We start from the raw sequence: 25,024 nt of genomic DNA, 5'->3' as shown, positions 1-25,024 counted from the left end.
TCCTGTCTCTCTCTCTCTCTCTATTTACCTCCTGTCTCTCTCTCTCTCTATTTACCTCCTGTCTCTCTCTCTCTCTATTTACCTCCTGTCTCTCTCTCTCTCTATTTACCTCCTCTCTCTCTCTCTCTCTATTTACCTCCTGTCTCTCTCTCTCTCTATTTACCTCCTGTCTCTCTCTCTCTCTCTCTATTTACCTCCTGTCTCTCTCTCTCTCTCTCTCTATTTACCTCCTGTCTCTCTCTCTCTCTCTATTTACCTCCTGTCTCTCTCTCTCTCTATTTACCTCCTGTCTCTCTCTCTCTCTATTTACCTCCTGTCTCTCTCTCTCTCTATTTACCTCCTCTCTCTCTCTCTCTCTATTTACCTCCTGTCTCTCTCTCTCTCTATTTACCTCCTGTCTCTCTCTCTCTCTCTATTTACCTCCTGTCTCTCTCTCTCTCTCTCTATTTACCTCCTGTCTCTCTCTCTCTCTATTTACCTCCTGTCTCTCTCTCTCTCTATTTACCTCCTGTCTCTCTCTCTCTCTCTATTTACCTCCTGTCTCTCTCTCTCTCTATTTACCTGTCTCTCTCTCTCTCTCTCTCTATTTACCTCCTGTCTCTCTCTCTCTCTCTATTTACCTCCTGTCTCTCTCTCTCTCTATTTACCTCCTGTCTCTCTCTCTCTCTCTATTTACCTCCTCTCTCTCTCTCTCTCTCTATTTACCTCCTGTCTCTCTCTCTCTCTATTTACCTCCTGTCTCTCTCTCTCTCTCTATTTACCTCCTGTCTCTCTCTCTCTCTCTCTATTTACCTCCTGTCTCTCTCTCTCTCTATTTACCTCCTGTCTCTCTCTCTCTCTCTATTTACCTCCTGTCTCTCTCTCTCTCTCTCTCTATTTACCTCCTGTCTCTCTCTCTCTCTCTATTTACCTCCTGTCTCTCTCTCTCTCTCTATTTACCTCCTGTCTCTCTGTCTCTCTATTTACCTCCTGTCTCTCTCTCTCTCTCTATTTACCTCCTCTCTCTCTCTCTATTTACTTCCTGTCTCTCTCTCTCTCTATTTACCTCCTGTCTCTCTCTCTCTCTCTATTTACCTCCTGTCTCTCTCTCTCTCTCTCTATTTACCTCCTGTCTCTCTCTCTCTCTATTTACCTCCTGTCTCTCTCTCTCTCTCTCTCTCTCTTTACCTCCTGTCTCTCTCTCTCTCTATTTACCTCCTGTCTCTCTCTCTCTCTATTTACCTGTCTCTCTCTCCCTCTCTCTCTCTCTATTTACCTCCTGTCTCTCTCTCTCTCTCTATTTACCTCCTGTCTCTCTCTCTCTCTATTTACCTCCTGTCTCTCTCTCTCTCTCTACCTCCTGTCTCTCTCTCTATTTACCTCCTGTCTCTCTCTCTCTCTCTATTTACCTCCTGTCTCTCTCTCTCTCTCTATGTACCTCCTGTCTCTCTCTCTCTCTATTTACCTCCTGTCTCTCTCTCTCTCTCTCTATTTACCTCCTGTCTCTCTCTCTCTATTTACCTCCTGTCTCTCTCTCTCTCTATTTACCTCCTGTCTCTCTCTCTCTATTTACCTCCTGTCTCTCTCTCTCTCTATTTACCTCCTGTCTCTCTCTCTCTCTCTATTTACCTCCTGTCTCTCTCACTCTATATTTACCTCCTGTCTCTCTCTCTCTCTATTTCCCTGTCTCTCTCTCTCTCTCTATTTACCTCCTGTCTCTCTCTCTCTCTATTTACCTCCTGTCTCTCTCTCTCTCTATTTACCTCCTGTCTCTCTCTCTCTCTCTCTTTACCTCCTGTCTCTCTCTCTCTATTTACCTCCTGTCTCTCTCTCTCTCTTTACCTCCTGACTCTCCCTCTCTATTTACCTCCTGTCTCTCTCTCTCTCTCTCTATTTACCTCCTGTCTCTCTCTCTCTCTACCTCCTGTCTCTCTCTCTCTCTCTCTTTACCTCCTGACTCTCTCTCTCTCTATTTACCTCCTGTCTCTCTCTCTCTCTCTCTATTTACCTCCTGTCTCTCTCTCTCTCTACCTCCTGTCTCTCTCTCTCTCTCTTTACCTCCTGTCTCTCTCTCTCTCTATTTACCTCCTGTCTCTCTCTCTCTCTATTTACCTCCTGTCTCTCTCTCTCTCTCTATTTACCTCCTGTCTCTCTCTCTCTCTATTTACCTGTCTCTCTCTCTCTCTCTTTACCTCCTGACTCTCTCTCTCTCTCTTTACCTCCTGTCTCTCTCTCTCTCTCTTTACCTCCTGTCTCTCTCTCTCTCTCTCTCTATTTACCTCCTGTCTCTCTCTCTCTCTATTTACCTCCTGTCTCTCTCTCTCTTTATTTACCTCCTGTCTCTCTCTCTCTCTCTCTCTCTACCTCCTCTCTCTCTCTCTCTCTCTCTTTACCTCCTGACTCTCTCTCTCTCTCTGTCTCTCTCTATTTACCTCCTGTCTCTCTCTCTCTCTATTTACCTCCTGTCTCTCTCTCTCTCCCTATTTACCTCCTGTCTCTCTCTCTCTCTATTTACCTCCTGTCTCTCTCTCTCTCTATTTACCTCCTGTCTCTCTCTCTCTCTATTTACCTCCTGTCTCTCTCTCTCTCTATTTACCTCCTGTCTCTCTCTCTCTATTTACCTCCTGTCTCTCTCTCTCTCTATTTACCTCCTGTCTCTCTCTCTATTTAATTCCTGTCTCTCTCTCTCTATCTATTTGCCTCCTGTCTCTCTCTCTCTCTATTTACCTCCTGTCTCTCTCTCTCTATTTACCTCCTGACTCTCTCTCTCTATTTACCTCCTGTCTATCTCTCTCTCTCTCTCTACCTCCTGTCTCTCTCTCTTTACCTCCTGACTCTCTCTCTCTCTCGTTACCTCCTGTCTCTCTCTCTCTCTCTATTTACCTCCTGTCTCTCTCTCTATTTACCTCCTGTCTCTCTCTCTCTCTCTTTACCTCCTGTCTCCCTCTCTCTCTATTTACCTCCTGTCTCTCTCTCTATTTACCTCCTGTCTCTCTCTCTATGTACCTCCTGTCTCTCTCTCTATTTACCTCCTGTCTCTCTCTCTCTCTCTTTACCTCCTGTCTCTCTCTCTCTCTATTTACCTCCTGTCTCTCTCTCTCTCTATTTACCTCCTGTCTCTCTCTCTCTCTATTTACCTCCTGTCTCTCTCTCTCTATTTACCTCCTGTCTCTCTCCCTCTCTATTTACCTCCTGTCTCTCTCTCTCTCTATTTAACTCCTGTCTCTCTCTCTCTCTCTATTTACCTCCTGTCTCTCTCCCTCTATATTTACCTCCTGCCTCTCTCTCTCCCTCTATATTTACCTCCTGCCTCTCTCTCTCTCTCCATCTTTACCTCCTGTCTCTCTCTTTACCTCCTGTCTCTCTCCCTCTCTCTTTATCGCCTGTCTCTCTCTCTTTAACCTCCTGTTGCCCATGCTCTGTTTTACTGTCATTCTCTGATTATCTACATCTCTGTGCGTACGTCACAGTGAGGTGGATCTCTCTCTGTTTTTGCTCACTGGCCATTTCCTCCGCACCCCTGCCTCACTCACCCTGGTCTTTTTGTGTGTGTACCTGTCTGTGTGAAAGAGAGTGTGTGTGACAATGTGAGTGAGCTTTTGTGTGTGTGTGAAAGAGAGTGTGTGTATGGGTGTGTGAGAGGGTTTATCCATGTGTGTCTGTGAGAGAGAGTTTGCACGGGTGTATTAGAATGTGTGTTTGTAAGTGTATGTGTGTGTGTGAGTTTGTGAGAGAGTGTGTGTGAGTGTGTGTATGTGTGAGTGTGTTTGTGAGAGAGCATGAGTGTGTGTGTGTTTATGTGAGAGTGTGTAAGTTTGTGAGAGAAAGTGTGTGTGAGTTTGAGTGAGTGTGTTTGTGAGTGAGTGAGAGTTTGTGTGAGTATGTGTGTGAGAGAGTGTGTATGAGTGTGTGTGTGTGAGAGTATGTGTGAGAGTGTGTGTGTGTGTAAGTGTGAGTTGTGTGTGAGAGTGTGTGTGTGTGAGGACGTCTATGTGAGAGTGTGTGTGTGTGTGTGAGAGAGTGTGTGAGTGTGTGTGTGGGAGTGTGTGTGTGAGAGAGTGTGTGTAAGAGTATCTGTGTGTAAGAGTGTATGAGAGTATGTGTGTGTGAGTGAGTGTGTGAGTGAGGGAGTGCGTGCAAGTGTGTGTGTGAGTGCATGTGTGAGTGTGAGTGAGCATGTGAGTGAGTGTGTGTGTGTGAGTCAGTATGTGTGTGTAAGAGTGTGTATGTGTAAGAGTGTGTGTGAGAGTGTCAGTGTGTGTGTGAGCATGTGTGTGTGAGATTGGGTGAGTGTGTGTGAGAGTGTGAGTGTGTGTGTGTGAGAGAGTGTGTGTGTGTGAGAGTGTGTGTGTGAGAGTGTGTGTGTGAGTGTGTGTGAGAGTGTGTGTGTGTGAGTGTGTGTGAGTGAGTTTGAGAGAGTGTGAGTGTGTGTGAGAGAGAGAGCATGCGTGTAAGCGTGTGTGTGAGTGCGTGTGTGAGTGTGTGTGAGTGTGTAAGTATGTGTGTGTAAGAGTGTGTATGTGTAAGAGTGTGTGTGAGAGTGTCAGTGTGTGTGTGTGTGTGTGTGAGCATGTGTGTGTGTGAGTGTGAGTGTGTGTGTGTATGAGTGCGTGAGAGTATGCGAGAGTGTGTGTGAGTGTGTGTGGGTGAGTGTGTGTGTGATTATGTGAGAGTGTGTGTGGGGGAGAGTGTATGTGGATGTGTGAGTGTGTGTTTGTGAGAGCGTGTGTGTGTGAAGTGCGTGTGTGTAAGACTGTGTGTGTTAGAGTGTGTGTGTGTGAGAGTGTGTGTGTGTGTGTGAGAGTGTGTGTGTGGGAGTGTGTGTGAGAGTGTGTGTGAGAGTGTGTGTGAGAGTGTGTGTGTAAGACTGTGTGTGTGTGAGAGTGTGTGCGTGAGTGTGTGAGAGTGTGTGAGTGTGTGTGTGAGTGTGTGTGAGAGTGTGTGCATGAGAGTGTGTGTGTAAGATTGTGTGAGAGTGTGTGTAAGACGTGTGTGTGTAAGACTGTGTGTGAGAGTATGTGTGTGTATAAGACTGTGTGTGTGTAAGACTGTGTGTGTGTGAGTATGTGTGTGTGTAAGACTGTGTGAGAGTGTGTGTGTAAGACTGTGTGTGTAAGACTGTGTGTGAGACTGTGTGTGTGAGTGTGTACGACTGTGTGTGTGTAAGACTGTGTGTGAGAGTGTGTGTGTAAGACTGTGTGTGTGTGAGTGTGTGTGTAAGACTGTGTGTGAGAGCATGTGTGTGATTGTGTGTGTGAGACTGTGTGTGTGAGAGTGTGTAAGACTGTGTGTGTGTAAGACTGTGTGTGTGAGAGTGTGTGTGTGAGACTGTGTGTGTGAGTGTGTGTGTGAGGGTGTGTGTGTGTGAGTGTGTGTGTAAGACTGTGTGTGTAAGACTGTGTGTGTAAGACTGTGTGTGAGAGTGCATGGGTAAGACTGTGTGTGTGTGTGAGTGTGTGTGTGTAAGACTGTGTGTGAGAGAGTGTGTGTAAGACTGTGTGTGTGTGTAAGACTGTGTGTGTGTGAGAGTTTGTGTGTGAGAGTGTGTGTGAGTGTGTGCGTAAGACTGTGTGAGTGTGTGTGTAAGACTGTGTGTGTGTGAGTGTGTGTAAGACTGTGTGTGTGACAGTGTGTGTGAGAGTGTGTGTGTGTGTAAGACTGTGTGTGTGAGAGAGTGTGTAAGACTGTTTGAGAGTGTGTGTGTGTAAAACTGTGTGTGTGTGAGAGAGTGTGTAAGGCTGTGTGTGTGTGAGTGTGTGTGCGTAAGACTGTGTGTGAGAGTGTGTGTGAGCGTGTGTGTGAGAGTATGTGTCTGTGAGTGTGTGTGTAAGACTGTGTGTGTGTGTGTGTGAGAGTATGTGTGTGTGTGTGAGTGTGTGTGAGTGTGTGTAAGACTGTGTGTGTGACAGTGTGTGTGAGAGTGTGTGTGAGAGAGTGTGTAAGACTGTTTGAGAGTGTGTGTGTGTAAAACTGTGTGTGTGAGAGAGTGTGTAAGACTGTGTGTGAGTGTGTGTGTGTAAGACTGTGTGTGTGAGAGTGTGTGTGAGCGTGTGTGTGAGAGTATGTGTCTGTGAGTGTGTGTGTAAGACTGTGTGTGTATGTGTGTGTGTGTGTGTGTAAGACTGTGTGTGTGTGTGTGTGAGTGTGTGTGTGAGCGTGTGTGAGACTGTGTGTGTGAGTGTGTGTGTGAGGGTGTGTGTGTCTGAGTGTGTGTGTGTGTGTGAGTGTGTGTGTGTGTGTGTGAGAGTGGGTGTGAGATTGTGTGAGTGTGTGTGAGTGTGTGTATGAGTGTGTGTATGTGTGAGTGTATGTGTGAGTGTATGTGTGAGTGTGTGTTTGTGAGAGAGCGTGGGTGTGTGTGTGCGTTTATGTGAGAGTGTAAGTTTGTGAGAGAAAGTGTTTGTGAGTGAGTGAGAGTTTGTGTGAGTATGTGTGTGAGAGAGTGTGTATGAGTGTGTGTGTGTGAGAGTATGTGTGAGAGTGTGTGTGTAAGTGTAAGTTGTGTGTGAGAGTGTGTGTGTGCGAGGGCGTCTATGTGAGAGAGTGTGGGTGTGTGAGAGAGTGTGTGAGTGTGTGTGTGGGAGTGTGTGTGTGAGAGAGAGTGTGTGTAAGAGTATCTGTGTGGAAGAGTGTGTATGAGAGTATGTGTGTGTGAGTGAGTGTGAGAGAGTGCGTGTAAGTGTGTGTGTGAGTGCATGTGTGAGTGTGAGTAAGTATGTGTGTGTAAGAGTGTGTATGTGTAAGAGTGTGTGTGAGAGTGTCAGTGTGTGTGTGAGCATGTGTGTGTGTGATTGTGTGAGTGTGTGTGAGAGTGTGATTGTGAGTGTGGGTGTGAGAGTGTGTGAGTGCGCGTGTGAGTGTGAGTGAGCATGTGAGTGAGTGTTGTGTGAGTGTGTAAGTATGTGTGTGTAAGAGTGTGTATGTGTAAGAGTGTGTGTGTGTGTGAGTGTGTGTGTGTATGAGTGTGAGTGTGTGTGTGTATGAGTGCGTGAGAGTATGTGAGAGTGTGTGTGGGAGAGTGTGTGTGTGATTATGTGAGAGTGTGTGTGGGGGGGGAGTGTGTGTGGATGTGTGAGTGAGTTTTTTTGGAGAGCGTGTGTGTGTGTGTGAAGTGCGTGTGTGTAAGACTGTGTGTGTTAGAGTGTGTGTGAGAGTGTGTGTGTGTGGTAGTGTGTGTGGGAGTGTGTGTGAGAGTGTGTGTGTAAGACTGTGTGTGTGAGTGTGTGCGTGAGTGTGTGTGAGTGTGTGTGTGTAAGACTGTGTGTGAGTGTGTGTGTAAGACTGTGTGTGAGTGTGTGCGTGAGAGTGTGTGTGAGTGTGTGTAAGATTGTGTGTGAGAGTGTGTGTGTAAGACTGTGTGTGTGAGTGTGTGCGTGAGTGTGTGTGAGTGTGTGTGTGTGTAAGACTGTGTGTGTAAGACTGTGTGTGTGAGAGTGTGTGTGTAAGACTGTGTGTAAGACTGCATGTGTGTAAGACTGTGTGTCAGAGTGTGTGTGTAAGACTGTGTGTGAGAATGTGTGTGTAAGACTGTGTGTGTGTGTGTGTGTGTGTAAGACTGTGTGTGTGTGAGAGTTTGTGTGTGTGTAAGTGTGTGTGTGAGAGTGTGTGTGAGTGTGTGTGTAAACTGTGTGTGTGAGAGTGTGTGTAAGACTGTGTGTGTGAGAGTGTGTGTGTGAGTGTGTGTAAGACTGTGTGTGTGTGAGAGAGTGTGTAAGACTGTTTGAGAGTGGGTGTGTGAGAATGTGTGTGTGTGTGAGAGTGTGTGTGAGTGTGTGTGTGTAAGTGTGTGTGTGAGAGTGTGTGTGAGAATGTGTGTGTGAGTGTGTGTGTGTGTAAGACTGTGTGTGTGAGAGTGTGTGTGTGAGAGTGTGTGTGAGAATGTGTGTGTGTGTGTGTGTGTAAGACAGTGTGTGTGAGTGTGTGTGTGTAAGACTGTGTGAGAGTGTGTGTGTGAGTGTGTGTGTGAGTGTGTGTGAGAGTGTGTGTGTGAGTGTGTGTGTGTAAGACTGTGTGTGTGAGTGTGTGTGTGTGTAAGACTGTGTGTGAGTGTGTGTGGGAATGTGTGTGTGTGAGAGTGTGTGTGTGTGTGTGTGTGTGAGAATGTGTGTGTGAGTGTGTGTGTGTGAGAGTGTGTGTGTGTGAGTGAGTGAGTGTGAGTGTGTGAGAGTGTGTGTGAGTGTGAGTGTGTGTGTGTGAGAGTGAGAGAGTGTGAGAGTGTGTGTGTGTATATGAGAGTGAGTGTGAGTGTCAGTGTGTGTGAGTGAGTGTGAGTGTGAGAGTGAGTGTGTGTGTGAGTGTGTGTGTGTGTTAGTGTGAGTGTGTGTGTGTGTGTAAGACTGTGTGTGAGTGAGTGTGTGTGAGAATGTGTGTGTGTGTGTGTAAGACTGTGTGTGAGTGTGTGTGTGTGTGTGTGAGAATGTGTGTGTGAGTGTGTGTGTGAGAGTGTGTGTGAGTGAGTGAGTGAGTGTGAGTGTGTGTGTATGAGAGTGAGTGTGAGTGTCAGTGTGTGTGAGTGAGTGAGTGTGAGTGTGTGAGAGTGAGTGTGTGTGTGTGAGTGAGTGAGTGTGAGTGTGTGTGTGAGAGAGTGTGAGTGTGTGTGTGTGTGTATGAGAGTGAGTGTGAGTGTCAGTGTCAGTGTGTGTGAGTGTGTGAGAGTGAGTGTGTGTGAGTGTGAGTGTGTGTGTGAGTGTGTGTCTGCACCTCTCTCTTTGACCCATTCCCATGCTTCTGTATCTCCCAATGTGTGCTGCTCTCCGATTGCCATCTTGCTGTGCGTTCTCCTGTATTCCCCAAGGCTGTGCGGCTGGCTCTCTTGTACATGTTTTCCTCCACGTGCCCCACACATCCTCCACATCGCTGTGACTCTTTTACTCCTGGTTTTCCGTCCACTATATCTCAGACCTCTCTCGCTGGTTCGCCATTGCTGTCTCTCTCTCAACAAATATCATTCCCTCTCTCCCTCTCTGTCCTTGTCAGCAACTTTCATTCGGTCTCTCTCTCTATCCCTTTGTGACCACACATCATTCCCTCTCTCTGGGTGACTCCAGTTCGGGCTCCCTCTTGCTGTCTCTCTCACTCTCTATTTTGTCCGACCTGAGAGTCTCTGGACTTTCTTTTCGGCTTTGTTCCTAGCTTTCTCTCTCTCTCTCTCTCTCTCGAGATTGATTCCTGCCCTCTCTCTGACCTTTCCATTATTCTCTGCACCTACAGGCTGCCGAGAGACCGCCTTTATTTTCGCCCTGACCAGCGCGGCGGTGACCCATTCTGTGTCGCGATCCTGTTCTGAAGGCTCCGTTGAGTCGTGTACCTGTGACTACCGGCGCCGGGGACCGGGAGGGCCCGATTGGCACTGGGGGGGCTGTAGCGACAACATCGAATTTGGCCGCATCTTCGGCCGCGAGTTCGTGGATTCCAGCGAAAGGGGCCGGGACCTGCGCTACCTGACCAACCTACACAACAACGAGGCCGGCAGACTGGTAATAAACCCCATGCTTACAGCATCGAAGAGCTCTGACACAGCCCCACTCAGCATTTGTAGTGGATGATTTGCTTTAGTCACTGATGTCAGTACTGATATGATTAGTTATTTGGCTGAAGTATCTCACTGCGCAGATTAAATATGCTTCTGTGTCACTGTGTCCTCTCCGCCCTTAATCGAAAAGTTTGGAATCTGCACTGAAAGGGTGTTAATACGATCCTGGCCGCTTGGCAAATCCTCAGCCAAGACAACGTTTTTCTTTATCCAGAGAGTTGTTCAGCCTCACAACTCTCTTCCCACTCAACCCAGTGCCTCGGCTGACCACGACTTATACTCTTTTTAATTACACGCGATTAGTCCATTAACCAATAATGAGAGGGGGTGACTGCCCCTGGAGGGGCACTGTAACGAACACAGAACGTCAAAGGAAACTTAACGAACTAAACGTCACGAATTTATATGTGCTCAATGAAAATCCATCATTTGTCTCTCTTCACCAGAACAGCGCAATTGACCGGACAGTAACACACCTTGGTGTAATTGACAAGACAGTAACACACCTTGGTGTAATTGACAAGACATTAACACACCTTGATGTAATTGACAAGACAGTAACACACCTTGGTGTAATTGACAAGACAGTAACACACCTTGATGTAATTGACAAGACATTAACACACCTTGCTGAATTGATAAGACAGTGGCGCACCTTGGAGTAATTGAAAGACAGTAACACACATATCTGTAATTGACAAGACATTATCACACCTTGTTGTAATTGACAAGGCAGTAGCACACCTTGGTACAATTGACAAGACATTAACACACCTTGGTGTAGTTGACAAGACATGAACACACCTTTGTGTAATTGACAATGCAGTAACACATCTTAGTGCAATTGACAAGATAATAATACACCTTCGTGTAATTGAGAAGACACAAGCACACATTTGTGCAAATGACAAGACAGTAACACACCTCGGTGTAATTGATGAAACAGGAACACACCTCAATGTAATTGACAAGACATTAACACCCCGTGGTGTAATTGGCAAGACAGTAACACACATTGGTGCAATTGACAAGACAGTAGCACACCTTGATATAATTGACAAGACATTAACACACATTGGTGCAATTGACAAGACAGTAGCACACCTTGATATAATTGACAAGACATTAACATCCCGCGGTTTAATTGGCAAGACAGTAACACACCTTGGTGTAATTGACAAGACAGTAACACACCTTGGTGTAATTGACGAAACAGGAACACACCTCAATGTAATTGACAAGACATTAACACCCCGCGGTGTAATTGGCAAGACAGTAACACACATTGGTGCAATTGACAAGACAGTAGCACACCTTGATATAATTGACAAGACATTAACACACATTGGTGCAATTGACAAGACAGTAGCACACCTTGATATAATTGACAAGACATTAACACAACTTGGTGTAATTGACAAGACATGTACACGCCTTGGTGTAATTGACAAGACAGTAACACACCTTGATGTAATTGACAAGACATTAACACACCTTGCTGAATTGATAAGACAGTGGCGCACCTTGGAGTAATTGAAAGACAGTAACACACATATCTGTAATTGACAAGACATTATCACACCTTGTTGTAATTGACAAGGCAGTAGCACACCTTGGTATAATTGACAAGACATTAACACACCTTGGTGTAGTTGACAAGACATGAACACACCTTTGTGTAATTCACAATGCAGTAACACATCTTAGTGTAATTGACAAGATAATAATACACCTTGGTGTAATTGAGAAGACACAAGCACACATTTGTGCAATTGACAAGACAGTAACACACCTCGGTGTAATTGACGAAACAGGAACACACCTCAATGTAATTGACAAGACATTAACATCCCGCAGTTTAATTGGCAAGACAGTAACAGACATTGGTGCAATTCGCAAGACAGTAACACACCTTGGTGTAATTGACAAGACAGTAACACACCTTGGTGTAATTGACGAAACAGGAACACATGTCAATGTAATTGACAAGACATTAACATCCCGTGGTGTGATTGGCAAGACAGTAACACACATTGGTGCAATAGGCAAGACAGTAACACACCTTGGTGTAATTGACAAGACAGTAACACACCTTGGTGTAATTGACAAGATAGTAATACACCTTGGTGCAATTGTTAAGACAGTAAGACACCTCGATGTAATTGCCAAGACAGTAACACACATTGATGTAATTGACAAGACAGTAACAAACATTGGTGCAATTGACAAAACAGTAACACACCTTGGTGTAATTGACAAAACAGTAACACACCTTGGTGTAATTGACAAGACATTAACACACCTTGGTGTAATTGTCAAGACTGTAAGACACCTTGAGGTAATTGACAAGATAGGAATACACGTTGGTGTAATTGACAAGACAGTAACACACCTTGGTGTTATTGCCAAGGCATTAACACACCTTGGTGTAATTGACAAGACATTAACACACCTTGGTATAATTGACAAGACAGTGGCGCACCTTGGAGTAATTGAATGACAGTAACACACCTTGGTGTATTTGGCAAGACATTAACACACCTTGGTGTAATTGACAAGACAGTAGCACACCTTGGTATAATTGACAAGACATTAACACACCTTGGTGTAGTTGAAAAGGCAGTAACGCACCTTGGTGTAATTGACAAGACAGTAACAGACCATGGTGTAATTGACAAGATAGTAATACACCTCAGTGCAATTGTTAAGACAGTAAGACACCTCGATGTAATTGGCAAGATCGTGACACACATTGGTGTAATTGGCAAGACAGTAACACACCTTCGCGTAATTGACAAGACAGTAACACACCTTGATGTAATTGACAAGACAGTAACAAACCTTGGTGCAAATGATAAGATAGTCACACACCTTGGTGTAATTGACAAGACAGTAGCACACATTGGTATAATTGACACAACATAAACACACCTTTGATGTAGTTGACAAGACATGAACACAGCTTGGTGTAATTGACAGGACAGTCACACACCTTGGTGCAATTGACAAGACAGTAACACACCTTGGTGTAATTGACAGGACAGTCACACACCTTGGTGCAATTGACAAGACAGTAACACATCTTGGTGTAATTGACAAGATAATAATCCACCTTGGTGTAATTGAGATGACATAAACACACCTTGGTGTAGTTGACAAGACATGAACACAGCTTGGTGTAATTGACAACACAGTCACACACCTTGTTGTAATTGACGAGACAGGAACACACCTTGGTGTAATTGACACGACAGTAACACACCTTGGTGTAATTTGCAAGACAGGAACACACCTTGGTGTAATTGACAAGACAGTAACACACCTTGGTGTAATTGACAAGACAGTAATACACCTTCGTGCAATTGTTAAGACAGTTACACACCTCGATGTAATTGGCAAGATAGTAACACACATTGGTGCAATTGGCAAGACAGTCACACACCTTGGTGTAATTGACAAGATAGTAACACACCTTGGTGTAATTGACAAGACAGTAACATACCTTGGTGTAATTGTCAAGACTGTAAGACACCTTGCTGTAATTGACAAGATAGGAATACACGTTGGTGTAATTGACAAGATATTAACAGGCATTAGTGTAATTGACAAGACAGTGACATGTCTTGGTGTAATTGACAAGACAGCAATATGCCCTGGTGTAATTGGCAAGACATTAACACACCTTCTTGTAATTGACAAGACAGTAACACACCTTGGTGTAATTGACAAGACAGTAACACACCTTGGTGTAATTGACAAGACAGTAACACACCTTGGTGTTATTGACAAGACAGTAACACACCTTGGTGTAATTGACAAGGCATTAACACACCTTGGTGTTATTGACAAGATAGTAACATGCCTTGGTATAATTGACAATATTGTAACACACATTGGTGTAATTGACAAGACAGTAACACACCTTGGTGTAACTGTCAAAGCAGTAATACACCTTGGTGTAACTGTCAAAGCAGTAATACACCTTGGTGTAATTGAAAAGATAGTAACATGCCTTGGTATAATTGACAATATTGTAACACACATTGGTGTAATTGACAAGACAGTAACACACCTTGGTGTAATTGACAAGGCATTAACACACCTTGGTGTAATTGACAAGGCATTAACACACCTTGGTGTAACTGTCAAAGCAGTAATACACCTTGGTGTAATTGAAAAGATAGTAACATGCCTTGGTATAATTGACAATATTGTAACACACCTTGGTGTAATTGACAAGAAAGTAATACTTCTTTGTGTAATTGACAAAACAGTAACATACCTTGGTGCAATTGACGAGACAGGAATACTTGGTGTAATTGACAAGACATTAACATGCCACGGTGGAATTGGCAAGACAGTTATGTAATTGACCTTGGTGTAATTGACAAGGCAGTAACACATGTTGGTGTAAGTGACAAGATAATAAAACACCTTGGTTTAATTGAGAAGACAGAAACACACATTTGTGTAATTGACAAGACAGTAACACACCTTGGTGTAATTGACAAGGCATTAACACACCTTGGTGTAATTGACAAAACAGTAACACACCTTGGTGTAATTGACAAGGCATTAACACACCTTGGTGTAATTGACAAGACAGTAACACACCTTGGTGTAATTGACAAGACAGTAACACACCTTGGTGTAATTGACAAGGCAGTAACACACTTTGGTGTAATTGACAAGACATTAACACACCTTGGTGTGATTGTCAAGATTGTAACACATCTTGGTGTATTTGACAGGATAGTAACACACCTTGATGTAATTGACAAGATATTAACAGAAATTAGTGTAATTGACAAGAGAGTGACACACCGTGGTGTAATTGACAAGAGAGCAACACGCCCTGGTGTAATTGGCAAGACATTAACACACCTTGGTGTAACTGTCAAGACAGTAATACACCTTTGTGTAACTGAAAAGGTAGTAACACGCCTCGGTGTAATTGACAAGATTGTAACTCACCTTGGTGTAATTGACAAGATAGTAATACACCTTGGCGTAATTGAGAAGACAGTAACACACCTTGGTGTAATTGACAAGACAGAAACACACCTTGGTGTAATTGACAAGATTGTAATACACCTTGGTGTAATTGACAAGGCATTGACAGATATAAGTGTAATTGACCAGACAGTAACACACCTTGATGTAGTTGACAGGACAGTAACACACCTTGGTGTAATGATAAGACAGTAACACACCTCTGTGTAATTGACAAGACGTTAGTACACCTTGGTGTAATTGAGAAGACATTAACACACCATGGTGTAATTGACAAGACATGAACACACCTTGGTGTAATTACAAGACAGTAACACACCTTGGTGTAATTGAAAAGGCAGTAACGCACCTTGGTGTAATTGACGAGACAGTAACACACCATGGTGTAATTGACACGATAGTAATACACCTCGGTGCAATTGTTAAGACAGTAAGACACCTCGATGTAATTGGCAAGATAGTGACACACATTGGTGTAATTGGCAAGACAGTAACACAGCTTCGCGTAATTGACAAGACAGTAACACACCTTGATGTAATTGACAAGACAGTAACAAACCTTGGTGCAAATGATAAGATAGTCACACACCTTGGTGTAATTGACAAGACATTAACACAACTTGGTATAATTGACAAAACAGTAACACACCTTGGTGTAATTGACAAGATATTAACACACCTTGGTGTAATTGACAAGACAGTAGCACACATTGGTATAATTGACAAGACATAAACACACCTTGGTGTAGTTGACAAGACATGAACACAGCTTGGTGTAATTGGCAAGACAGTCACACACCTTGGTGCAATTGACAAGACAGTAACACATCTTGGTGTAATTGACAAGATAATAATCCACCTTGGTGTAATTGAGACGACAGAAACACATTTGTGTAATTGACAAGACAGTAAAACACCTTGTTGTAATTGACGAGACAGGAACACACCTTGGTGTAATTGACACGACAGTAACACACCTTGGTGTAATTTGCAAGACAGGAACACACCTTGGTGTAATTGACAAGACAGTAACACACAAAGAACAAAGAACAAAGAAATGTACAGCACAGGAACAGGCCCTTCGGCCCTCCAAGCCCGTGCTGACCATGCTGCCCGACTAAAGTACAATTATCTACACTTCCTGGGTCCGTATCCCTCTATTCCCATCCTATTCATGTATTTGTCAAGATGCCCCTTAAATGTCACTATCGTCCCTGCTTCCACCACCTCCTCCGGTAGCGAGTTCCAGGCACCCACTACCCTCTGCGTAAAAAAACTTGCCTCGTACATCTACTCTAAACCTTGCCCCTCTCACCTTAAACCTATGCCCCCTAGTAATTGACCCCTCTACCCTGGGGAAAAGCCTCTGACTATCCACTCTGTCTATGCCCCTCATAATTTTGTAGACCTCTATCAGGTCTCCCCTCAACCTCCTTCGTTCCAGTGAGAACAAACCGAGTTTATTCAACCGCTCCTCATAGCTAATGCCCTCCATACCAGGCAACATTCTGGTAAATCTCTTCTGCACCCTCTCTAAAGCCTCCACATCCTTCTGGTAGTGTGGCGACCAGAATTGAACACTATACTCCAAGTGTGGCCTAACTAAGGTTCTATACAGCTGCAACATGACTTGCCAATTCTTATACTCAATGCCCCGGCCAATGAAGGCAAGCATGCCGTATGCCTTCTTGACTACCTTCTCCACCTGTGTTGCCCTTTCAATGACCTGTGGACCTGTACTCCTGGATCTCTTTGACTTTCAATACTCTTGAGGGTTCTACCATTCACTGTATATTCCCTACCTGCATTAGACCTTCCAAAATGCATCACCTCACATTTGTCCGGATTAAACTCCATCTGCCATCTCTCCGCTCAAGTCTCCAAACAATCTAAATCCTGCTGTATCCTCTGACAGTCCTCATCGCTATCCGCAATTCCACCAACCTTTGTGTCGTCTGCAAACTTACTAATCAGACCAGTTACATTTTCCTCCAAATCATTTATATATACTACAAAGAGCAAAGGTCCCAGCACTGATCCCTGTGGAACACCACTGGTCACAGCCCTCCAATTAGAAAAGCATCCTTCCATTGCTACTCTCTGCCTTCTATGACCTAGCCAGTTCTGTATCCACCTTGCCAGCTCACCCCTGATCCCGTGTGACTTCACCTTTTGTACTAGTCTACCATGAGGGACCTTGTCAAAGGCCTTACTGAAGTCCATATAGACAACATCCACTGCCCTACCTGCATCAATCATCTTAGTGACCTCCTCGAAAAACTCTATCAAGTTAGTGGGACACGACCTCCCCTTCACAAAACCATGCTGCCTCTCACTAATACGTCCATTTGCTTCCAAATGGGAGTAGATCCTGTCTCGAAGAATTCTCTCCAGTAATTTCCCTACCACTGAAGTAAGGCTCACCGGCCTGTAGTTCCCTGGATTATCCTTGCTACCCTTCTTAAACAGAGGAACAACATTGGCTATTCTCCAGTCCTCCGGGACATCCCCTGAAGACAGTGAGGATCCAAAGATTTCTGTCAAGGCCTCAGCAATTTCCTCTCCAGCCTCCTTCAGTATTCTGGGGTAGATCCCATCAGGCCCTGGGGACTTATCTACCTTAATATTTTTTAAGACACCCAACACCTCGTCTTTTTGGATCTCAATGTGACCCAGGCTATCTACACACCCTTCTCCAGACACAACATCTACCAATTTCTTCTCTTTGGTGAATACTGATGCAAAGTATTCATTTAGTACCTCGCCCATTTCCTCTGGCTCCACACATAGATTCCCTTGCCTATCCTTCAGTGGGCCAACCCTTTCCCTGGCTACCCTCTTGCTTTTTATGTACGTGTAAAAAGCCTTGGGATTTTCCTTCACCCTATTTGCCAATGACTTTTCGTGACCCCTTCTAGCCCTCCTGACTCCTTGCTTAAGTTCCTTCCTACTTTCCTTATATTCCACGCAGGCTTCGTCTGTTCCCAGCCTTTTAGCCCTGACAAATGCCTCCTTTTTCTTTTTGATGAGGCCTACAATATCTCTCGTTATCCAAGGTTCCCGAAAATTGCCGTATTTATCCTTCTTCCTCACAGGAATATGCCGGTATTGAATTCCTTTCAACTGACACTTGAAAGCCTCCCACATGTCAGATGTTGATTTGCCCTCAAACATCTGTCCCCAATCTATGTTCTTCAGTTCCCGCCTAATATTGTTATAATTAGCCTTCCCCCAATTTAGCACATTCATCCTAGGACCACTCTTATCCTTGTCCACCAGTACTTTAAAACTTACTGAATTGTGGTCACTGTTACCGAAATGCTCCCCTACAGAAACATCTACCACCTGGCCGGGCTTATTCCCCAATACCAGGTCCAGTACCGCCCCTTCCCTAGTTGGACTGTCTACATATTGTTTTAAGAAGCCCTCCTGGATGCTCCTTACAAACTCCGCCCCGTCTAAGTCCCTGGCACTAAGTGAGTCCCAGTCAATATTGGGGAAGTTGAAGTCTCCCATCACCACAACCCTGTTGTTTTTACTCTTTTCCAAAATCTGTCTACCTATCTGCTCCTCTATCTCCCGCTGGCTGTTGGGAGGCCTGTAGTAAACCCCCAACATTGTGACTGCACCCTTCTTATTCCTGATCTCTACCCATATAGCCTCACTGCCCTCTGAGGTGTCCTCCCGCAGTACAGCTGTGATATTCTCCCGAACCAGTAGCGCAACTCCGCCTCCCCTTTTACATCCCCCTCTATCCCGCCTGAAACATCTAAATCCTGGAACGTTTAGCTGCCAATCCTGCCCTTCCCTCAACCAGGTCTCTGTAATGGCAACAACATCATAGTTCCAAGTACTAATCCAAGCTCTAAGTTCATCTGCCTTACCTGTAATACTTCTTGCATTAAAACATATGCACTTTAGGCCACCAGACCCGCTGTGTTCAGCAACTTCTCCCTGTCTGCTCAGCCTCAGAGCCCCACTGTCCCTATTCCCTAGTTCTCCTACAGTTATGTAATTGACCTTGGTGTAATTGACAAGGCAGTAATACATGTTGGTGTAAGTGACAAGATAATAAAACACCTTGGTTTAATTGAGAAGACAGAAACACACATTTGTGTAATTGACAAGACAGTAACACACCTTGGTGTAATTGACAAGACAGTAACACACCTTGGTGTAATTGACAAGGCAGTAACACACTTTGGTGTAATTGACAAGGCAGTAACACACCTTGGTGTAATTGACAAGACAGTAACACACCTTGGTGTAATTGTCAAGATTGTAACACACCTTGATGTAATTGACAAGATATTAACAGACATTAGTGTAATTGACAAGACAGTGACACACCGTGGTGTAATTGACAAGACAGTGACACACCGTGGTGTAATTGACAAGAGAGCAACACGCCCTGGTGTAATTGGCAAGCCATTAACACACCTTGGTGTAACTGTCAAGACAGGAATGCACCTTTGTGGAACTGAAAAGATTGTAACACATCTTGCTGTAATTGACAAGATTGTAACACACCTTGGTGTAATTGAGAAGATAGTAATACACCTTTGTGTAATTGACAAAACAGTAACACACCTTGGTGTAATTGACAAGATAGCAATACACCGTTGTGTAATTGACAAGACAGTAACACACCTTGGCGTAATTGAGAAGACAGTAACACACCTTGGTGTAATTGACAAGACATAAACACACCTTGGCATAATTGACAAGACAGAAACACACCTTGCTGTAATTGACAAGACAGTGACACACCTTGGTGTAATTGCCAAGATTGTAATACACCTTGGTGGAATTGACAAGGCATTGACAGATATAAGTGTAATTGACCAGACAGTAACACACCTTGATGTAATTCACAGGACAGTAACACACCTTGGTGTAATGATAAGACAGTAACACACCTCTGTGTAATTGACAAGACGTTAGTACATCTTGGTGTAATTGACAAGACATTAACACACCATGGTGTAATTGACAAGACATGAACACACCTTGGTGTAATTAACAAGACTGTAACACACCTTGGTGTAATTGCCAAGATAGTAACACACCTTGGTGTAATTAAGAAGACAGAAAAACACCTTGGTGTAATTGACAAGATGGTAATTCACCTTGGTGTAATTGACAAGATGGTAATACACCTTGGTGTAATTGACAAAACAGTAACACACCTTGGTGTAATTGACAAGACATGAACACACTTTGGTGTAATTAACAATACATTAACACACCTTGGTGTAATTGACAAGACATTAAGACACCTTGGTGTAATTGACAAGATAGTAACACACCTTGGTGTAATTGACGAGACAGGAACACACCTTGGTGTAATTGACAAGACATAAACACGCCGCGGTGTAATTGGCAAGACAGTAACACACCTTGATGTAATTGATTAAGTAGTAACAAATCGTGGAGTAATTGAGAAAACAGTAACACACCTTGGTGTAATTGACAAGACATGTTCACACCTTGGTGTAATTGACAAGACAGTAACAGATCTTGGTGTAATTGACAAGACAGTAACACACATAGAACATAGAACATAGAAAATACAGCACAGAACAGGCCCTTCGGCCCACGATGTTGTGCCGAACCTTTGTCCTAGATTAATCATAGATTATCATTGAATTTACAGTGCAGAAGGAGGCCATTCGGACCTTTGAGTCTGCACCGGCTCTTGGAAAGAGCACCCTACCCAAACTCAACACCTCCACCCAACACCAAGGGCAATTTGGACATTAAGGGCAATTTATCATTGGCCAATTCAACTAACCCGCACATCTTTGGATTGTGGGAGGAAACCGGAGCACCCGGAGGAAACCCACGCAGACACGGGGAGGACGTGCAGACTCCGCACAGACAGTGACCCAAGCCGGAATCGAACCTGGGACCCTGGAGCTGTGAAGCAATTGTGCTATCCACAATGCTACCGTGCTGCCCTTAAGAACAAATAAATCTACACTATATCATTTTACCGTAATCCATGTACCTATCCAATAGCTGCTTGAAGGTCCCTAATGTTTCCAACTCAACTACTTCCACAGGCAGTGCATTCCATGCCCCCACTACTCTCTGGGTAAAGAACCTACCTCTGATATCCCTCCTATATCTTCCACCTTTCACCTTAAATTTATGTCCCCTTGTAATGGTTTGTTCCACCCGGGGAAAAAGTCTCTGACTGTCCACTCTATCTATTCCCCTGACCATCTTATAAACCTCTATCAAGTCGCCCCTCATCCTTCTCCGTTCTAATGAGAAAAGGCCTAGCACCCTCAACCTTTCCTCGTAAGACCTACTCTCCATTCCAGGCAACATCCTGGTAAATCTTCTTTGCACCTTTTCCAAAGCTTCCACATCCTTCCTAAAATGAGGCGACCAGAACTGTACACAGTACTCCAAATGTGGCCTTACCAAAGTTTTGTACAGCTGCATCATCACCTCACGGCTCTTAAATTCAATCCCTCTGTTAATGAACGCGAGCACACCATAGGCCTTCTTCACAACTCTATCCACTTGAGTGGCAACTTTCAAAGATGTATGAACATAGACCCCAAGATCTCTCTGCTCCTCCACATTGCCAAGAACTCAACCGTTAACCCTGTATTCCGCATTCATATTTGTCCTTCCAAAATGGACAACCTCACACTTTTCAGGGTTAAACTCCATCTGCCACTTCTCAGCCCAGCTCTGCATCCTATCTATGTCTCTTTGCAGCCGACAACAGCCCTCCTTACTATCCACAACTCCACCAATCTTCGTATCGTCTGCAAATTTACTGACCCACCCTTCAACTCCCTCATCCAAGTCATTAATGAAAATCACAAACAGCAGAGGACCCAGAACTGATCCCTGCGGTACGCCACTGGTAACTGGGATCCAGGCTGAATATTTGCCATCCACCACCACTCTCTGACTTCTATCGGTTAGCCAGTTCGTTATCCAACTGGCCAAATTTCCCACTATCCCATGCCTCCTTACTTTCTGCATAAGCCTACCATGGGGAACTTTATCAAATGCCTTACTAAAATCCATGTACACTACATCCACTGCTTTACCTTCATCCACATGCTTGGTCACCTCCTCAAAGAATTCAATAAGGCTTGTAAGGCAAGACCTACCCCTCACAAATCCGTGCTGACTATCCCTAATCAAGCAGTGTCTTTCCAGATGCTCAGAAATCCTATCCTTCAGTACCCTTTCCATTACTTTGCCTACCACCGAAGTAAGACGTACTGGCCTATAATTCCCAGGGTTATCCCTAGTTCCTTTTTTGAACAGGGGCACGACATTCGCCACTCTCCAATCCCCTGGTACTACCCCTGTTGACAGTGAGGACGAAAAGATCATTGCCAACGGCTCTGCAATTTCATCTCTTGCTTCCCATAGAATTCTTGGATATATCCCGTCAGGCCCGGGGGACTTGTCTATCCTCAAGTTTTTCAAAATGCCCAACACATCTTCCTTCCTAACAAGTATTTCCTCGAGCTTACCAATCTGTTTCACACTGTCCTCTCCAACAATATCGCCCCTCTCATTTGTAAATACAGAAGAAAAGTACTCGTTCAAGACCTCTCCTATCTCTTCAGACTCAATACCCAATCTCCCGCTACTGTCCTTGATCGGACCTACCCTCGCTCTAGTCATTCTCATATTTCTCACATATGTGTAAAAGGCCTTGGGGTTTTCCTTGATCCTACCCGCCAAAGATTGTTCATGCCCTCACTTAGCTCTCCTAATCCTTTTCTTCAGTTCCCTCCTGGCTATCTTGTATCCCTCCAATGCCCTGTCTGAACCTTGTTTCCTCAGCCTTACATAAGTCACCTTTTTCCTCTTAACAAGACATTCAACCTCTCTTGTCAACCATGGTTCCCTCACTCGACCATCTCTTCCCTGCCTGACAGGGACATACATATCAAGGACACGTAGCACCTGTTCCTTGAACAAGTTCCACATTTCACTTGTGTCCTTCCCTGCCAGCCTATGTTCCCAACTTATGCACTTCAATTCTTGTCTGACAACATCGTATTTACCCTTACCCCAATTGTAAACCTTGCCCTGTTGCACGTACCTATCCCTCTCCATTACCAAAGTGAAAGTCACAGAATTGTGGTCACTATCTCCAAAATGCTCCCCCACTAACAAATCTATCACTTGCCCTGGTTCATTACCCAGTACTAAATCCAATATTGCCCCTCCTCTGATTGGACAATCTACATACTGTGTTAGAAAAGCTTCCTGGACACACTGCACAAACACCACCCCATCCAAACTATTTGATCTGAAGAGTTTCCACTCAATATTTGGGAAGTTAAAGTCACCCATGACTACTACCCTATGACTTCTGCACCTTTCCAAAATCTGTTTCCCAATCTGTTCCTCCACATCTCTGCTACTATTGGGGGGCCTATAGAAAACTCCTAACAAGGTGACTGCTCCTTTCCTATTTCTGACTTCAACCCATACTACCTCAATAGGGTGATACTCCTCGAACTGCCTTTCTGCAGCTGTTATACTATCTCTAATTAATAATGCCACCCCCCCACCTCTTTTACCACCCTCCCTAATCTTATTGAAACATCTATAACCAGGGACCTCCAACAACCATTTCTGCCCCTCTTCTATCCAGGTTTCCGTGATGGCCACCACATCGTAGTCCCAAGTACCGATCCATGCCTTAAGTTCACCCACCTTATTCCTGATGCTTCTTGCGTTGAAGTATACACACTTCAACCCATCTCCGTGCCTGCAAATACTCTCCTTTGTCAGTGTTCCCTTCCCCACTGCCTCATTACACGCGTTGGCATCCTGAATATCGGCTACCTTAGTTGCTGGACTACAAATCCGGTTCCCATTCCCCTGCCAAATTAGTTTAAACCCTCCCGAAGAGTACTAGAAAACCTCCCTCCCAGGATATTGGTGCCCCTCTGGTTCAGATGCAACCCGTCCTGCTTGTACAGGTCCCACCTTCCCCAGAATGCGCTCCAATTATCCAAATACCTGAAGCCCTCCCTCCTACACCATTCCTGCAGCCACGTGTTCAACTGCACTCTCTCCCTATTCCGAGCCTCGCTATCACGTGGCACCGGCATCAAACCAGAGATGACAACTCTGTCTGTCCTGGCTTTTAACTTCCAGCCTAACTCCCTAAACTTGTTTATTACCTCCACACCCCTTTTCCTACCTATGTCGTTGGTACCAATGTGCACCACGACTTCTGGCTGCTCCCCCTCCCCCTTATGGATCCTGAAGACACGATCCGAGACATCCCTGGCCCTGGCACCCGGGAGGCAACATACCTTCCGGGAGTCTCGCTCACGACCACAGAATCTCCTATCTATTCCCCTAACCATTGAATCTCCTACAACTATTGCTTTTCTATTCTCCCCCCTTCCCTTCTGAGCCCCAGAGCCAGACTCAGTGCCAGAGACCTGGCCGCTAGGGCCTTCCCCCGGTAGGTCATCCCCCCCAACAGCATCCAAAACGGTATACTTGTTTTGAAGGGGAACGGCCACGAGGGATCCCTGCACTGTCTGCCTGTTTGTTTTTTTCCCCCTGACTGTAACCCAGCTATTCTTGTCCTGTGCCTTGGGTGTGGTTACCTCCCTGTAACTCTTCTCAATCACCCCCTCTGCCTCCCGGATGATCTGAAGTTCATCCAGCTTCAGCTCCAGTTCCCTAACACGGTCTTTGAGGAGCTGAAATTGGGTGCACTTCCCACAGGTATAGTCAGCGGGGACACCGGTGGTATCCCTCACCACCCACATCCTACAGGAGGAGCATGTAACTGGCCTAGCCTCCATCCCCTCTTACCTTACAGAATATAACTGCCCTGTGGACTAACTAGATCTCCGCCCTCCGACTCTGCTCCCAGTCAGCTACACTTTCTGTAAACTCCTGGCTCTCTTCTCACTCTTTGCGGAAATGTCGGAAACAAAATGAAAGGAGCACCTTACTCTCTCCTCACCTAACTCCCTCGGTCACCAAACTCTCACTATCGCACTCAAATGCACCAAATTCAGCACTCCCTCGGTCACCAAACTCTCACTATCGCACTCAAATGCACCAAATTCAGCACTCCCTCGGTCGCCAAACTCTCACTATCGCACTCAAATGCACCAAATTCAGCAGTCAGTGCAAACAAAGTCTGCACTGTAGGGGATCACTTTTATACTGTGAATCTAGCCTCTGAAAAACTGGCCTAATCCAATTAACTAATTAACAAGCTCCAGCTGCAAGTGCCTACAAGTAGAAGCCTGTTTAAGGCTGATTGAAAATTCACCTTCTTCTAAACCAAACAGCAACTTTTAAGTTAATTAACTAAATAAAAGAAAGACTAAACTTCAGATAAAAATGAAGCCTGATACTCCCTCGGTCACCAAACTCTCACTATCGCACTCAAATGCACCAAATTCAACACTCAGTGCAAACCTTGATGTAATTGACAAGACATTAGTACACCTTGGTGTAATTGACAAGACA

At 44.8% G+C, this 25,024-nt stretch overlaps 1 protein-coding gene across 1 annotated transcript in view; it reads left to right on the top strand.

Moving 5' to 3' along the window:
* The window catches only part of wnt1 (wingless-type MMTV integration site family, member 1), a 268,502-nt gene that overhangs the window by 165,458 nt on the left and 78,020 nt on the right, over positions 1-25,024 (top strand). The window contains exon 4 of the mRNA XM_072493819.1: positions 9,190-9,455. Within this exon, the coding sequence (XP_072349920.1) occupies positions 9,190-9,455 (266 nt within the window). The remainder of the gene's footprint in view (positions 1-9,189; positions 9,456-25,024) is intronic.

The sequence above is a fragment of the Scyliorhinus torazame genome, chromosome X, assembly GCF_047496885.1.
Source record: "Scyliorhinus torazame isolate Kashiwa2021f chromosome X, sScyTor2.1, whole genome shotgun sequence".
Classification (NCBI taxonomy): Eukaryota; Metazoa; Chordata; class Chondrichthyes; order Carcharhiniformes; family Scyliorhinidae; genus Scyliorhinus; species Scyliorhinus torazame.
Note: the sequence above shows the minus strand (reverse complement) of the source record. Positions and strands in the feature narration are given on the sequence as shown.